General features: G+C 37.1%; 1 protein-coding gene across 1 annotated transcript in view; it reads right to left on the bottom strand.

The window, feature by feature from the left end:
- The window catches only part of MPP7 (MAGUK p55 scaffold protein 7), a 151,793-nt gene that overhangs the window by 53,386 nt on the left and 80,142 nt on the right, over positions 1 to 18,265 (bottom strand). Inside the window, exons 3-4 of the mRNA XM_059818799.1 lie at positions 12,710 to 12,787; positions 8,102 to 8,182 (exon numbers count right to left, since the gene is read on the bottom strand). Coding sequence (XP_059674782.1) covers positions 8,102 to 8,182; positions 12,710 to 12,787 — 159 coding nt within the window. The remainder of the gene's footprint in view (positions 1 to 8,101; positions 8,183 to 12,709; positions 12,788 to 18,265) is intronic.

The raw sequence follows: 18,265 nt of genomic DNA, 5'->3' as shown, positions 1-18,265 counted from the left end.
ATATTGTTATATGTATGCTCTGTCAGCTCCTACCACATTAAGAGTGTGCCACAACTGCTTTTTGATTTTCTTTGCCTGTCAGATGTGAAAAAAAATGAAGGCTTTTCTTGCTGTTTTTAAAAGGACTATTTTGCCATTACATTTTTGTTTTACTTATTCCATTCCAGTAACATGGACATTCCAAAAATAAAGACAACAACATATTCTCCCAGTGGTCCCCACCCAAAAAAAAGTTTTTCTATAAAAAACTCCTTTGAATTATGGGTACAAGTGGAAATGGAAACAGGAAGTCAAGGTCTGAAGCTAAAAAGAATTAAGAATAAAACCTATTTTTCCTCTAACAAGGTTGCAAAACGTGTGATGGAGGGTTTCCCAAAGTGGCAAACAGTTTAAAGGAAGGAAACACTAGGCAGAAGGATCTCATTCGCTTGCCAACAAAAGTCTCCCCAGCACTGTCCCCTCTCCCCAGCTTCATGGCTGGCATGCTCAGAACATCTATGGGTTATCCATCAACCAACGTTATCAAACCATCAGTGCTGTGGTCCTTGCTTCTTGTTGTGATAATCTGCATATATTAGGTGGAAAAATAAATATTTCTCTCTCACTGCTGATACTTCACAGCACACCATCCAAAATCAAGCAAGCTCTTGCAGATTTACAAATTAATAACACCTGATTTTACAAATGAGGATTAGATAGGTAACTTTTCAGTTGACATATGAAGTACAGTGTACTCCAGCTCACCATATTAATGAAGTTAAACTAGTTTGTACAACAAAATATCTTAATACAAAAGCACAACTCCTGTAACTGGTCTGACCAGCAAACCTCAAAGACCACTGATGAGTAAGTAATGATAAATTCTGGGAAAATACGCTACTGGAACAGATATTGTAGTCTGTGATAACATGTGTGAGCATGACTATTTCACAAAGAGGAGGAGAATAGTCACCCAGGACATGAGAAAAATGGAAAACATGGGGGCATTCAGGAAGACAGGTCTCTAAAGGAACAGGGCCAAAAGTTCCTTCAAGAGCTTGAGATACAGTAACAGCCCAAATGTAGCTCATATGTTAACTGACGTGAAATTTGTATTGGGTTTTCCAGATGCAAAACCTGAACAGTTGGAGGCAAATCCCAGCAATTTCCAGTGGAAAATGCTGACTTTGCAGAAACCGCATATTTCAATGGAAAAGCCCTGACGGAAAATCCTCAGCAAGTCTAATTACAAAGGAAATGTTGGAAAGAGGACAAAGTTGAGATTAAGATTTTTTTAATTACATGTTACAAGAAATGCTTCATGAACTTTTCAAAGCAAGAACATGTTATGTTTTACATTATCATAGCCCAACATTTTCTTTGAGTGCTTTGTATGTTAAAGTTCTTGCAGAAAAATGCCTGCTGTTTCCTGCACAGTAAATTATATTGTCAATTTTTGCCAGTGACTGTAAGGCAGCTTTATAAGGCTCTGCTGATAAAGGCTTAAAATGTTTGGGATTTTAACATAACAAGTAGCACTTTGATCCGAACAGTCTATCAGGCCACTGGGCAAATCTAGTAGATGGCATGGATCATGGTATCAGCAGTTTATCAAATAAAGGCTAGAATTTACAAACTTCCCAGTAAATACAAGAAAACCAGAACAGGATAGGACAACGGTAAAGGTATGCTTCAAGCTAAAAGAAGCATTATTTCTTTTTTTAAAGAAACCTAAACAAATACAGGAAACATTTATATGAAGAATAAAGTGCTCTGGTTTCATTACCTGCAGTTTTAGCTTTGTTTAACTCATGGTTCTATTCTGAAAGAAAGCCAAGGAGGTACTCATTAGATGAAAATGTTTACAAATGCAAATTGTTTATGCTTTGTGAAACTAGAAGTCAAGTACACCTCAAATGAATTGCAAATAAAACAGCAAGCGTAAATCCTATTTACAGTTTTCTGGTGTATGCATCTTTGCCATTTGAAAGCAATTTAAAAAAAACTGAAAACAACTTAAAGAACCTCTATTTTCTCTGAACGGCACATTGAAATTGTCCATGAATAAGTTAATCCAAAAACATTCCCAGTCATACAAGAGCACTTTTCCCTTCACTCTGCAAGTTATCTTAAAACGACTTCCAAAATTCTATTCATTCTACAGTAATGAAAGAGAAGCCAAGAAAAATACTTCAAGGTTGTCCACCGCTTGTTCCCTCTACAGCTACAGCACCCAAAGTGATCCAAATACTTTACCTTCTCCTGTACCATGATGCACGGAAGTCATTCACAGTCCTGCCTTGTGCCCCTGTTCAGGTACCTGGTTTATGCTTCAGACTAGCAGCTGGCAAACCTTTCAGCACACATAAACAGAAGATAAACTCCGCTGAAACAGGCAGAACCACCACTGGCATTCTTAAGTTAAAAAAAAGCTTAATTTCCTCTGGGTCATAAGAGGTATAAACATCCTTCAGAATAGTTTTAGCACAGTGGCATAAGCTTTTAAAATAATTATTGTTCTACCCATTACACCGATGACCACAAAGGACATACTTTATATGAATTTAAACCACACTAACTTTACCCTAATAGGGATTAACTTCAAATGGTAAATTGCTCATTTCGATATGTAATGATCAGGTATGTAACTGCTGTTACAAACACAAAGTTAAGAGCAAGTGAGATTTGAATAATACATTCTGAGCCTGTCTCAAAGTCAGTATAATTGGGATAAAATTGTTCAATGGACTAAAAGATGGTCCATTCTTTATATAGTCTTTTTTGTTTACAGGCACACCAACAAAATAAGTGCCTAAAATGTTCCTATTTATATTCCTATAGTTAATTGGTTTAGTTTTTCAGATTTCACATAATTTTAAAAACAAATAACAATTATGCTCTTGTGCTATGGCACTGTCCAAAAAAAACCACAGATTTTTCCAGCTTATAAGAAAAGGAACTGAGAGCTACTATTCAAGAAAGCTTTTTAATTAAAAATGGAAGAGAATTTGATTTTCTCTTTCATTCTCAGTTTGATCATCTGTCATATCTACCACATCTCCTTTCTTACAGTGTCTGTCACTGGGGTTCTGCCCCATGACTGGCAGAATGACACTAGCGTCCACCTCCATTCCCACTGGTGTCCCTACTGACAGATAAGACCATTTTGCTAACTTGATTGTGACAAGTCCATTAAAAATCCAGAATTAAATTCCCTTTTAGATATACTTTGTGTTAACATCTTGAATCCTAGTCTTCCAATTATATATTCCAATTTATACAATTGCGTAACAATGAAAAATAGAGTATTTTATCTGTAGATAATGTAGCTAATTTAAAAAGAAAAAGTGGAGGGCTTTCAGTCAATAGCAATACTTTCAGATTCATAAAAAAGCCAAATTACTGTATAAAGACTTCTCTCTCAATTGCACTGATGCCTACCTGATGCATCATAATTTTAAAAATTTTTTTCATTATTTCCAGAATTCTGTAGAACTCCCCCCTCACATACATTCCATTTGCTGTCACATAAGTTCCTTAAATTTCTCCAAATTATAAAACATTAAAGCTGAGAATATTTACTTCTTTATACTATTATTCATATTTTTTACAAAAACATGCATAGAAGTGTCTTCCCTTAAATCAGAAACATCCTTTCCTCATGTATATCCTCACTATATATTGTAGTTTTCATGTTATAGAAAACATTAAGGAAAAAAAAGCTTCCTGTAAGAGGGTTCGTTAGTGTTATGTCAAGCTTCATATCTTGTGGATTTACAGCACACATTAACTTTAATGTTGTCATTAGACAAGGAAGTTAAGGGACATTTGTTCCTTCCTTTTACACATGGCAAAGAGTACGGAAATTCCTCATTGTGTCTCACTCAAACCTGTACAAAATCATATAACTTCACTGTAAATGCCCTATCCTTCAATGAAATTGGAATGTAAACTCCAAATCTTGAAACTACAAAACATCTTTTAAATGCTCCCTTCATAAAATAAGCAAAGTAAGCTTGAAATAGGGTTTAAAAAAAAAAAAATCTAATTCATGGTTACACCTCAGGAATTAGAAAAGTCACTCCAGGAGCTGAGGAAAAATCCAGGAGCAGGTGCAGTATCCACTCCACACAGGCCAGGAATTACCACCTTCAAATACAGCCTATTAGCCTGAACTATACAGAATAAAACCTTCCATACAGCAACACGGTCCTCCCTCCATTCCTCGTTCACATGAGGTTGTAACAGACATACCACACTGCCTAACGCTTCTAATGGAAATGGTGGTAGCACTACACAGATTAATATGCAATTAATTTAAAGCACCAGCTCCTATGTTGAACAAATGGAAAGGATTACAGAAAAGTCTAAACATCCGTCAGAAGACAGGCCAGCAGGCAGGATCTGTGCTCAGCAAGCTTTGTACAGGTGCATCAAGATCTTGTCTGCCTTGTGAGACCTGAGCAGGAGAGGGGAAGACCTGGAGATGCTGCCAGCACGCAGGCTTTCCACAGCCTGTCCCACTGCAACACAGAAACGGTTGGTGAGTGCTGCTGCTACAATACCGAGGAAACAGAGATAGCAGTGGAAGACCAAAATGTCACTCTCAGAAGTCTAAAATATGTTTACAGAGAGCTATGGCAAGCAGATCCAAGCCTGATCTGCCAGCGTTTCAAATCACACAAGCAGGTCCCCACTTAAGTCCAAACACCATTCAGACTAGAGCCACACAGCACCCTGCAGGTTAGCCCACCCTGACCCTGAATTTATGTATGTTTCCATCTTTAAGGTATATATTTTATTGCAACTGAAAAAAACCGACCAAAGAAAATCCCAGCAATCCCCACATACCTCACAGCTTTAAGAAACACAAGCACAGCAATGTAAGTTTCAGTACATCTAGTTCTGGTTATTTACCATCATTCTAACTTTGACATGCTAAAACTCTTTTAGGCTGTTTTTTAACAACAAACTCAGCAGACCTTTTAAACTTACATACGTATACACTGGAAGTGTAAACATTTATTAACAGTTATCTTCCGCAACTGATTACATGCATTTGATTGCGCACTTGTGGTTAACAATGGAAAAGAGCTGAAGATATCCATTGCTGTACTTAACACTTGCTGAATGAGAGGTAAGATACATTTCAAAGAGTAAATTTCTGGGCTGTTTAAAAATGAAATACCGCATTCAACTGGATTCGAGTTCTAAGGTACAGAAATACTGTTCCACTTGCTGATATCTTTAACAAGGTACAGCAAGATTACAGAATGTAAATTGTAACTCTTTACTCAACGTTGGAAATTAAAAACAATAGATGCTCCTGACCTGCATCCATGGGACTCTGCAATTATCTTTTAAATCTAAAATGCAAATGCAGTATCTTACACATAGGCAAACAAATCCACTTGATTTCCCAGAGCTAAGCTCTCTGTTCTACTTCCAGAGTCCTGTTTTAATCAGATGAGATAATCCAGAACCATTATTAGTTCATTTAATTATGGTAACGGATGCCACATGTTAGGGCAGAAAAAAAACCCACTCAGTGTAACTGGATATTACATCCAGTTTTAAAAAGATCAGCAAGGCCCAATTAATTTTTTCCCAAAAGAAAATGCACCTGACAAAACCTTGGAATAACTTCTAGGACATTTTGAAAATCTCAGGTCTGATAAATGTAACTACCTCAGAGAAACAATTTTCTTGTTTAAAACATTTCTCTATAGATGAAAATCATGAACGCCACAAACTTGTCAAAGCTTTACTCATCAGATGCAAACACTCAGAAATATATTCAACAAAACAATTTTGTAACACAGAATGAAAATATAGAAACATTCATCTAATCAGACAATTGCTGGAAACCTCTCCCAGCCTTTTTTGGCATGTTAACCTAACCTGTGAAGTTATAATCATCTTCCTAGACCCGTCCCTTTACACCACCAAGCTTGTGGAAGCAGTGATGTAGTGCAGTGAACTGATCCCAACCATCCTTCATCATACCGTGAAGATAGAGCAGAGCTGTAGGAAAGTGGAAGCTCTCTTGTTGGCTCCAGCTAACACTGCAGTTATAAGCCAGGTCAGGAGAGGAAAGTTTCCCCTGCAGAATAACAGAGCCAGCTTAACTTAATCCCAAATTAAGCCATATACAAGTTTTTTGATAAAGCCTATGCAACATCATTGGAAAAGATGTATCAGTTATCCCAAGTAATTTCAGATGTGTGGGAAAGAGTTGTTCTAGACATCATTTTACCCCAGGAATCTAGAAGGAAAGAAACAAAGAAACTCTCCCCAGCCATCAACCTAATACTGAAGGGCTAGAAAATCTTATGCAGTGTACGGCATAAACTCAGATACAGCTGAACAGACTTGAGGACATCTCTGGGGAGGAACTAGAAATACTGAGTCCCAGGTTGTCTGGTCAACGTGATAGAGGAGGGAGCGGTGAAGTTTACCATCCCTCACAGGCATGTTTGCCATGAGAAGGTGGATGGAGAAGAAAATGGACAGGCAAAAATATCAGGCATACTGTCAGTTCTTTCCCCTAACTCACACAAACACCTGCAAGCTATACAGGGCAGGGAAACGTGTGTGTCTTGTGCAGGATTAGGCAGTCTGGCCATACAAAGGGCTTGGTACCCTGCAGCTGGCCATCTCCTCCTGCAGCCAAGAAAGACATTTGCTGAGTTACTGCATTTGTTCAATCATATCAACCACGCTGAGGGTAAAGCACTTCTTTTCCTGAAATCCCACTAAGATTATCACATTGCATTTAACTGCTTCCAAGGAACGGACAGTGAGAGCAAGTGAGTGAATGAGAGAGAGAAAGTGAGCGAGGGAGGGGGAGCAAGAGAGCAAGGGGGTAGAGAGAAAAAGAAAGCAAAAAAGGGAGAGGGAGAGACGCAGTTGTGGCACACGAGCTGTCTTCAGACTCAATCCACTAAAGCTTCAGAAGTGAAACACATGGACAGTCACTAAGGAAATACCTACAGTGAAGCTTAGGATCTCTGCAATTTGATGCACCATTTCCTCTTGTAATAAGCCATTGGCATTGCTTACCCCTTCAGAGAAAAGCAGCTTATCACTTCGGAAACTTATCACTATGGAATAACCAACTGTGTAAAAATCTTTAAGAAGGAGACAATATTGATCTTTAAAATTTTGTAGCACTTTGAAGATACCATAATGTCTCAGGTTTTGAGATCAGTTTTACAGGGAATATAAAGAAGCGACTGTCTTAAAAAGGGCTCCTTCTGACTCTACAGTTTTCCTCCAAACTTATCAACTGCTGCATTTAATTAGCATTGCAATATGCATCTAGAGCACTAAGTTCTTCCTTCTCTTTAGAGTGGAAAAATAATGTGATAGCGTGCGTTAACAATGATACACAGGGGAGGTTCTGACTGGATATAAGGAAACAGTTTTTACTGGGAGGATAATTAGGAATTAGAAGAGGCTGCACAAAGCATTTGTGGAACGTGTGTTCCCAGGCATTTTCAAGACCTGATGGGAGAAAGCCTTGAGCAACTTGCTCTGAACTCAGTGTTGACCCTGCTTTGAGCAGCACGTTCGACTAGACAACCTCCTTGCAACCTGAGCAATTCAATAGTTCTATAGTCTACTGTCAGATAAAAGGTATCAAGTTCCCTGAAAGCACCACAGAGAACCCCAGGAGTTTTTAAAATTAGATTTTTTTAAAAAATAATATCCAACAGGAATTTTGTTCCAACTACCAGGTTGCGTTACTCACGCACAGTGCAATTAAATTAATGGTATGACTGAAAACCTTTTAGTAAAAGCGTATTTTGAATAAATTTATGAAGCGCATGAAATAAAAGCTAGCAAAAGGAAAAAAAAAAATCAAGTATCTACTTTTTGGAACATCCATTGTAAATAAACAATGGCTTTCCAATGAATTCCTTTTATAAATACCAGTTACAGCATAACTATTTACGGGCAACATTAAATGTGTTGCTTCATAACAGGTATTTCCTATTAACATTGTGTACCTTCTTAAAAGCACACATATTCATTAAAGCAGACAAACCCCCATGCAGCCTGAGGAAGCAGATGCCGATATCTATGCAGAAAGCACTTTGCACGTGCAACACATCCTCACCTTGAGATTGGGTTTTGAGAGGAGTTTCAACAGTTCTCTGATCTCACTGCTCAGTGGTTTGCTCTGCAGCTCCTCAGCCAGCTGGGTGGGAGAGGGAATTGACACAAATACCATTAGCGAAGCGTTGTTTTACCCAGTGCATCAGTGACAACCCAGAATCTATCTTGTTCAAGGTTATTACTTTCCAGTGTGTTCATACAGAAGCCAGCATGAAGAAAAACACCATCAATCACTGCGCTTCTTTTTCTGGCCCTCGGTGGACCAGATTTAAGCCAGGCCTTTTGGCTCAGTTTAACACAAGTAATCATTTCTGGCAAAGGTGCAGCCAGATCACATTCTGATTTATAGCGATGGGGGCAAATCCCAGCACTTCATTTAAGTGAATGGTCCTTTGCGTGCAGACAAAGGACTGCTTGTAAAAATGACTGGATCAAACTTTGACACTGTCTATAAAAAACAGTTTCGAATGAGGTGGTGAAATCCACACTGCTTCCAAAAACCCACAGTAGCTGTGCTGTTTAGGACTGGGATAAGAAAGCAAAGTGCCCCTACAGTGCAAGCAATCTGAACCTTTTATTATGTTTACACATACACTGGAAGGAGCTTGTTAAACGTGAAGTGGGTTAATCATAATACAGTTTATAACAGGTCATCAGCAATTCAAGCCCCTAAAATGCACAAACTATGTCCTAACAACAAGATCAGTAATTTATATTTGGTTATTCTACAAGATTGTGGTTTGGTGAACAATAGAGCAGCAGTCTACCATTTAATCCCACTGCTATTTGGCTCATGTCTTGAGTTTTTCTTATCACGGCATTCTCAACTAATTTGGACTCAAGAGGCATATTTTACTGCAGGATTTCAGACTCCAACTATTTTTCCAGAAGAAGGAAAAGCTAAAACATATTTCACAACACTGAACTTCAGTTTAAAATTCTGAAGCTACACGGCTCATAATCCAAAAACGTGATTTCAGATAATCACTTATTTTCTTTGCATTAAATCAGTATCATAAAAATGTCTCAAAGAAAGATTGGTTATTTGCAGCAAGTAATTTTATTCATCTAGCCTAATTTTAAATTTGTACTTTCATTTTGTATAAATTTTCAAAATAAATGGATAGAAGTATATTTTGCATAACTATATATAATAGACAATTCTAGAAGCAATTATAGACATCAGACATGGTTTGAATACTTTTTTTTAACCTTCAAATTAATATAGGTTTAATAGGACTGAAACAAAAATTCATCACCTACAGTCCCACAGCCTTTTAACTATAATTCTGAGATAAAAACATCCATCAAATACATCGGTGCTGATCTTAACAATATTTGTGTCTTAATACTGAAAGATTAGAAAACGATCTCTGTCGGAAAGGTCAGAATGAAATTTTTTAGGCACATAAAGCCAAGTATTGAGGTAATCTGACTGCAATCTAGTCTGCGTGTTCTACGGAAAAGCTCTGCAAAGCTGAAAATAATCTGTGATGGCAATGACAGGAGATATATGACACAGGTTCCCCTTGGTTCTCTTTTCATTCTTCAGCTTGTACTACTCATCACTAGAGAATAAAATCTGTTCATTCATGTTTCATTGATGAAGTATTGTAATCACTCAGTAAGAATGACTGTATCAGCATTTCTCTCTCAGATGAATTGTGCACAACCATCTTAACTTCAGCAGAATTGGCATTTGCTCTGGTAGTACAAATAATAAATGCAGGTACATAAGGTTTAGAACAGTGAAAAACAGAAAGAATATTTTGCTATTGCTTTAACAGACTTTTTAATCTCATAATTTAGAAAATATTTGTTCAGCGATGAAATAATTAAAAATTTGTTTTGACTCATATAATTTACAAGGTTTTTTGAAATATTTCTATAAAAGTCTTAAAGGCACATGTAACACCCATTGATAGAAGAGAAGGAGGAAGACAAAGCCATGTTTCCAGATTAGCAAACAGATATCACCAGAGCTTGTTGTGCATCTAGCAGTTTTGGACTGGATTTTTATTTGTTGTCATTGTTGTTGAAGTGCTGAGTTTTTTGACAGCTACCAGCAGCAGTACAAACTATATGGAATACTCTGGGCACACTGATACCGTGCCGATCACCTCCTATGCCAAAGAGCAGGAAAAGCTGTCAAATAACCTCTTCTGTGTCTGTTGAGGGAACCATAACATTTCACCAAGCTCTTTATGAAGAGCTGCCACTACAGAGAGGGGAAAACAAAGCAAGGGAGAGGGGCAGATGTGGAATGAGGCTGGTGAGATGAGGAGCACTGGGGCCTGGGGGTGTAAAGCTTCTGGAGAAAGTTCTGAAACTTCTTTTGCCAGAACAGTCTTTCTAATAACGTAGAGACCTTCTTTGCCATATATACCTATACTGCCAGCAATGTTTAGAACATTTGCATGAAATCAAGAGTTCTACGCTAGACACTGCTGCTCCAAAATAAGAGGCAAACAGAATCTCTGATGGGAAATTCAGCCTAAAAGTCACTGTGGGTGAGGAGAGAGAAGTTATGGCAGCTATGAATATGAAAATGTTGAGGAAATTAAGCCTCACCACAACTGTTACCTCTAAAATTGCTTTAAAAAAATAACACAAGACTAAAACCACACTCCTTAAACAGTTTTTAGTTACATTAGCAGCACCTCTAATTTGGGTTTTAAATCAAACAGGAAATATTCACTTGCTAATAAGACTATCTCCTTCTTTGTTTAACTATCTAACAGTTACTATCACTAGGAAAACAAAACATTAATTTAAAGCCTATTGAAATAAAAGTGTGGTTTATATCACCAACATGCTCTTAAATCCCTGAAGCTGACAACTAGTCAGACAAATGTGCCAAAAATTGAATAGCATTTTAATCCTGGAACCCCCTGGGTTTTGGAATTACAAAACCCACTGCACGTAAATTAACCTCCGCAAAGTTTGCTGATAACTATTGAAACACAGAAAATCCTGCAGCATGCTAGCCTAACTTCAGCTGCCAAAGGACATCCTCATTCTATGGGACGGTGCCCATAAAACCAATTGTTCAGCTACACATAAGCAAAAATGAAGAACCAGCAAGAGGTTCTTTAAAAAGAAGCTGGGCTTAAGAAGTAGGCAGATGTCTAGAGACACTCATGTCCCAACACATGTACATTTTAAGAATACTACCATATATACATAATAATACATTCATAGGGTTAAAAACCCCAACCTCTCTCAACTGAGGAGTGACAGAGTACTTTAATTTGGGGATTTCCAAAAGTATACGTTTTAAATGGAGCTGAACAAAGAATGAGATTGCTCAGCATTTCTGAAAATATCAAGAACTGAGTTTTGCATCCAAAAATAAGAAATTATTAAGAATTTTAGCCCAGAGATCTGTAACACAAATGTTAACAAGGATTATTAATATGTCACCAAGAACATAATGAAGAGAATTTCAACCAGCTTTCTAATTTTCAAAATTACTATCAACATTATTCAAAGCTACTTGAAGGTTAAAAAAATGTTACTAATATATGCCTGATGTCAAAGCTAATGCATTATTATATTTGGTATGTTACAGGATATAGCTCTCCTCTTACTGAAATGTGATTAAATTACATTATATGCTTTTTTCAATATACTTCAAATACGTTTAATTTAGTTTTTTGTTAAAACATTACCATTCTCAATTGACAACATCTAACCATTCGTAAAACTTAAAAATCGAAAGATATTAATCATATAAAAAGATAGTTAAGATTTTAAAACATCTATAAAGTATGTGAAGTTTCAAACATGCCGTATTTGAAATGGATCCTAATACATACTGCCTTTTCCAAAAAACAACCTAAGATCATCAACTGCAACAAAGATTTCTGGATTTCACCTAAACCACAGTTTATTAAACATTTCTCTATCCTGGCCTACCTCAGGTTCAGTCATAGTTTATACAGGTGTGTACACAATTCATCTGAATCTTAGAATTAACCAAACAGAAAGAAATGGCAGGTTGGATTTTTTTCTTTAAAATAAAAATTATAGTAACAGGAAATTAACTACTCCATCAATGCCGACCACTTTTACAATTTATTTTTTGGTTATGAAGGTAATTTGGAAAGCTCCAATATCAATAAATCACTACTGTACTTTTTCTTAAATAGTTTTTGGTGGGTTTTTTTAAAAAGCCTCCTTCCTAGGCATTTCAAATGCTTCATTTCTGTACTATTATCTGTCATTTTTCATGTTCTGTCAGCAGTGCTGCTATCTCATTTGTCTTTATTTTTCCAAAGCATTCCTCTTGTCTGTGACTTTCTCAAAGTACTAATAGTTGACAGCTTTTCCCCTCCCAGTAGAGTTCCAACCTGTAATTTCTATTACGTAGTTACTAAAGCAGAACAAGAGGCTATCTAGATGCAATGTTTTTATAACAGGCAAGTGAATAAAAATCAAAGTAATATCAGCAACAAGCCTGGTGATGACAGCACCTTTGGAAACAGTTGCAGCTTCTTATGATTTCAGCTCAGAGGATTACATTCATATGTTTGCACTATGAGGAGTTCTGCTTGCAGACAGTTTTTTGGGAGACCTGGTACCAGTGATCTCAGCAGGGGACACTTACATCATCTGCCAAGGCTGCTGCACTATGGAGTATGGGCACCGGGTTCTGTTTTTCATAATAATGCAGTTTTTCATGAATCTGGAAGACAATAGCACAAAACGGTAAGTTTATTTAGCAGCACGAGAAATGGTACAAAACGACCCTGTTGAACTAAATGATCTGTTGAGTGTCTGTAACTAAAGAAACATCCTTATAGTAACCTACAGGCAGCAATCTTGTAAATGTAATTCATCATCATCCTCTGCTGAAGTGCTAAGAATATGAAATCAGATGGAAAAAATGCTCAGTATGTAGACCAACCCACAGAAAAACTAAACATTTGTGATTTTTCTCTCCTGGCTTTCTCTGTCCGTATTTCTAACATACTGCTTTAAGTATCAATTACATTTTATATTGCTGCTGAAAACACAAAGCATAAAGTGTTTATCCCCAAGATGGATATAAAAAACCCTGTAAATTATGATTTATGAAGTGAAATAATACCCTGCCACCCACATCTTGACAGACAGCTTGGTGGAGTGGCTGCCGTCATTAAAATAATTCAGAAACAAGGGCAAAGTAGTGCTAATATGAACTCTAACACATCTGAAAGAAAAAGGCAGTCCTTCAGCAAGTTAAAGTCATTTAGGAGCATTTAAAGTTTTTAATGGAGAGTTACCTACATTAAAAATGCAGTGTGCTATGGTTCTTTCAAAAGGGGAAAGGACACACCATCATTTACATATCCAGCCTCTTCCCTCCTCCGCAAGTCACGCATTTCAAAATTTAATTTTTCCAGTGTGAAATCTTAAAAGAGCCAAAATATTTTAAAACTTCTAATAAGTTTATTAAAAGTTATGTCAGAATGGTATAAAGTAATATGTTCAACATTTGATTTTATTTACATTATTTTTCTGAGATACACAGATGTACAAATATTATTTTTTTTTAAATGACAACAGTAGTCTGAGCTAATGCAAACACACCCTATTCTTAGATTTCTACTTTAGTCTCACTGCTCTGAAGGAGGCATGGACTTCAGATGGTTGGAGGAGTTGCAGAAGCAGCTAAATCTGGGACTTCTGTGCTTGGCAATGAGGGGAACATGAGGTCTGGCAGAGGCCGCAGGGTGCAGAACTTGGCTGGGGAGACCCTCACGTCCTCAGGGTACAGGAACCCCAGTGATACCCTACCCCTCCCTGGCATGCTGCTGGGGGAGGAATGGAACAGATGCCAGGCAGCAAGGACAGCTGTAAATAACAACCAAACTAGTGGTCTTTGCACACTGAAAATGTTTGGAGTTGACTGTATCATATCTGTTTTGCACCGACTGTTCCCTCCAGCCTTCCCTGCTCTTCTACATTTGCTCTTCTCTGCTTACTTTTACCCCTGGCAGCACTCAATCCTCTCACTGTCCAGGACTTGTTCATCCTTCTCCCCAGCCCCTTCTTGTGATTTTAAACTGAACTCCTAACAACTACACCCATAAAAAATGCCATGACAATGACACTTGTGCTTGCCACTTTTCCTGTCTTCTGCTGTGCTTCGTAACACTTTCTAAGTCCATGTCTATTTTTATTCATTTAGACTATAGGTTCTTTGAAGTAAAGGCCATGTGATAATCTGTTAACGCAGTGTGGCATAGCAAGATCTAAGTCTTCATCATTTCCCTAATCTTAATAAGATCATTTTTGTACGTCTTTGGTTAAAGGATGTCAAAGTTCTGAAACATCAAAGTGAAGCATGAAGACAAGAAGCTGCTCAATTGCTAAGTTGTAAAATGATTTGTTCTGAACAGCAAGTATATGTACATCATCTGGAAACTAAATGCAAAGCACTATTTTCTCCAGAACATGAGTCTGAATTTTACACAGCTTATGTAGACATTGTTTACTCAGCAAAGTAAGACTAATCCATATTTGATGTCACCAAAAGTATAAGTGACTGGAAAACTTCATATTTCTAGTTACAAAGCACAGAAACTAAACAAAACTAGGAGCTGCAGCTCCCTGAGTTTAACAGAAATTTGTGATTTACTTAGACTGTGAATTTGAATAACTAAAAGGCATTATAAATCAAAAAGTCTCAAATCCATCATTTTTTTGATTGCTTCAGCCAACATCTTGATTTTATCCAGGCTGAACTTCCGTCACCTCTGAGGTTAAAAGCAGTCGCCTATGCTACCTTCTAGTTTCTCAAAGAAAATAGAAGTGCCACTGCTGCTGAAGCTGTTTTTACCCTGGACAACCTACAGGTGTCTTTAGCACTGAAATTAAAAAAAACAAGAAGAAAGAAAAACCCCAGAACCAACAAAAAAAATGCTGAGACATTCTTGTGCATCTCATCTTTAAAAAAATGTTATAAAATTGTAAATTCATGCAACAAAAAAAAGCATTTTAAGAGGAGGTACTGCGTAACTTTAAAAAGTTATTGTCTCTGCCTATAACCAGCAAATGGCTGAAAACAAATTTTTATTTTCCTAACAGTGGATTATCGGAATTCAACTAAGCATTTGAGGAAAGTCATTAAGGTTTTATTTGATGATGGAGGAGTTACAGAGAGTAACTGCCAAATCAAATCCAGAGCAAACAACAGGAGCTGATCAACTAAGCAGGAAAATTTAACTATTATTACTAGACAGTTCTAGATATTAGGTTTTGCTGCATCAGGTTGGAAGTTTTAGTAATTTACTGTACTGGCACTATGAGTAACTCCAGGGATAAAACATGACATGTTCTATGGTAACAGATACTGCAAACTCAGCACACTACCATTCGAGATGCAATACAGATGGTGTTGTTTGTTTGTTTTCAAAAAGCACCTGATTTGCTTTAATAGGTAGTATTTTGCCTTGTTTGCTGAATTAATCTGTTTTTTTTTTTTTAATCAGATCTTTATACGGCAGTATCTGTCTTCCATGTCTTTGTAATTTAAAGGAGTTACCTAAGAAAACTAAAAAAGAACTGGTCTGTGCACAAAACTGCAATCAATACAAAATACCAGGATTACCTTTCATATCAATGTAGAATTATCATATGTATCATAAAAATGCTACTTGCTACTGCTCTCCTACGAATACCGCCTACCTCTAACTTCCAGATAACTAATGTATTCATAATGTATGCAGCACTTACATATAATAGCTTCCTGAAAGCAGTAAGACAGGAGATTTGGTGCAATTCAACTGACAAAGCAAAAATTTCAGTGAGGCAAAAATGCATTTTTCAGGCAACTTCTTCTCTCCATGTGTCTAAAAATCTGTTCCAAGATCTTTTGGTCTGTAATTTTTACCACAGATCACAGTAAGGCTGACTGGCCTCTAGCTCCCCACATTGTATTTTTGGCCTTTTTTGAAGATGGGTACAACACTTGCCTTTGCCTAGTCACTGGGGTCTAGGTCATCTTTGTTGCCTTTCAGGGATGACAGAGCACACTTGCAAACTAACCTGGTGGCCTCTGAATTTCCCAGACTTCAGGGTGATGAATGACTGCATTTATGACTACCGCCTTTAGAAAAACTACCGTGCACATAGCCAAATGTTTTGGAAACTTCTCCACATGCTGTCTTTCAGCTAATTATTTTCCCAAATCTGAAATTTGTAAATTATGCTAATATATGCACAACTAGCATTATATTTCCAAAATCCAATTCTTACATAAGTAGGATTTGAAATTTAAATATCTAGATTAAGTGACCACATTGATGAAAATGAAGACAGTGTAAGCTAGGCAAACACAAAATTGAAAAGCAAAACAGGACAAGGTGGTGCAAGTACTTTGCCCCTTTGCAAATCTCACTCAGTGAAATGAAACTGTAACACAAATTAATACCATCCTGAAACACTTCCAGAGAAGTATGACAGTGGATTCAAAATAGTAGAAGAGAGAGCATTTACCTATTCAAGATAAAACATTTAATATTTGCAACCAGTTGTTCTGAGCTTCATTCTAAAGAATTCTATTTAATACCAAAGGCAAATTTATCTTGTATTCCCTGACTATACCCGATGTCCAGTAACTTTAACACTATTGCCTTCTCTCTAGTAGAAACCTAGGGAATCTGTGGAGAGTATAGGACTGTATCATGCTTAAAAAATAGAAAATGTAGTACAGCTGTTTTAAGTTCTTCTGACATTTAAGTGTAAAGCTTGAACCCTGAAAATCTCTTCACAGATGAGACTGAGACTTTTAAAGCAAGAGTTTTATATTGTAAATAAAACATGTGAAGCTGTTCTGCTGAACAGATGACTAAGTTGCTGGGGTTTTGATTTTTTTTTTATGACTACCTATTCTTTTCACTGTAGGGTACTTTGGGTAGACTTACAAGGTTCTGTGAAAACTGACAATCTACAATGAAGATATGCCCCAAGAGGGAAAAATAATAATTTGCAAATTTATACAATTTTTGGCACATTTGTAGGCAAGGGAAATTGTTTCTGGATTTTCCCAGAGAGACTGAATGAAGCTTTCTATCACAAAATATAGCAGAAATATGTCTTCTGCAGTGTCCCCAGCCTGGACTATTTCAAAACCTGCAGGGAGCTTTCTGAGTCAGAAAAACAAATATCTTAAGCAAAGAATCCTACAAAATTAGCTTAATTTCTCCTTTTAGATTTCTTCATTTCCAGGTACAGTTCCAATATCATATGGCTGAAAACAACACAAGGGAAGGGGATAAGCATGTACACAGAATAGTATCACCAGTTTCCAGTACCCCAGCTCCTTCTGGGAAGGAATCCCCTTAATACAAGAATAATTTTATTACAATTTAGTGGACTCTGGTACAGTTGTGTAAGCAGGACTTTTCTGAAAGGCTCTACAGAACACACCTACAAACTACATACCTGGCTTCAGAAAGGGTAGCTTGTATCGGTATTACAGCCCAAGATTTATTAGCAATCTTTTAGAGAGTTCTCCACCTATAACGTTTCTGGAAAATTTAAGACGGAGCTCCAAAATGGACTATTTTCATCATAAAATGAAAGAATAGAATAGCCTGTTTCAGTTGGAAGGGACCTACCTGGTGTGGATATGATTTTACTGGATGAGATATTTCTCAGTATGGAGATAAGGTACCTGCAAAATTCGGCTAATTACACACATGCATGAAAACATGCAACACCATCTTTGTTTAATGCAACAGAACAATTGGCACTGAGGACCTAATCACCACACCATATACGATGCTGGGGTTTTACTCTGGACTAGCCTAGTCTAGTATCATCTGCTGAATACCCATTAGCAGCTAATCTCCTTGTCTAGTTTCAGCAGAAAGGAATTCATCTCATGTACTGGACTGCTGATGCTTGCTGATGCGAACCAAAGCAGCACAACTTGAGAAGATGGGAAATTGCTTTAAAAAATGCACTCCTGATCTGAACTAGAATGCCAATATAAACACACATTCAAAGCACCAAGACATGTCTAGAAGACAGGCATTGAGTATATTGTTGTAGAAAGTCCATAACAGTAGGCAGAACATCTCTCCTAACTGCTCTCTTCATTACATTCTTCACAATCACAGAATCACTAAAGTTGGAAAAGACCTGTAAGATCATCAAGTCCAACCATTACAAA

The sequence above is a fragment of the Gavia stellata genome, chromosome 6, assembly GCF_030936135.1.
Source record: "Gavia stellata isolate bGavSte3 chromosome 6, bGavSte3.hap2, whole genome shotgun sequence".
In the NCBI taxonomy this organism is placed as follows: domain Eukaryota; kingdom Metazoa; phylum Chordata; class Aves; order Gaviiformes; family Gaviidae; genus Gavia; species Gavia stellata.
This window is presented reverse-complemented; position numbering and strand designations above follow the sequence as displayed.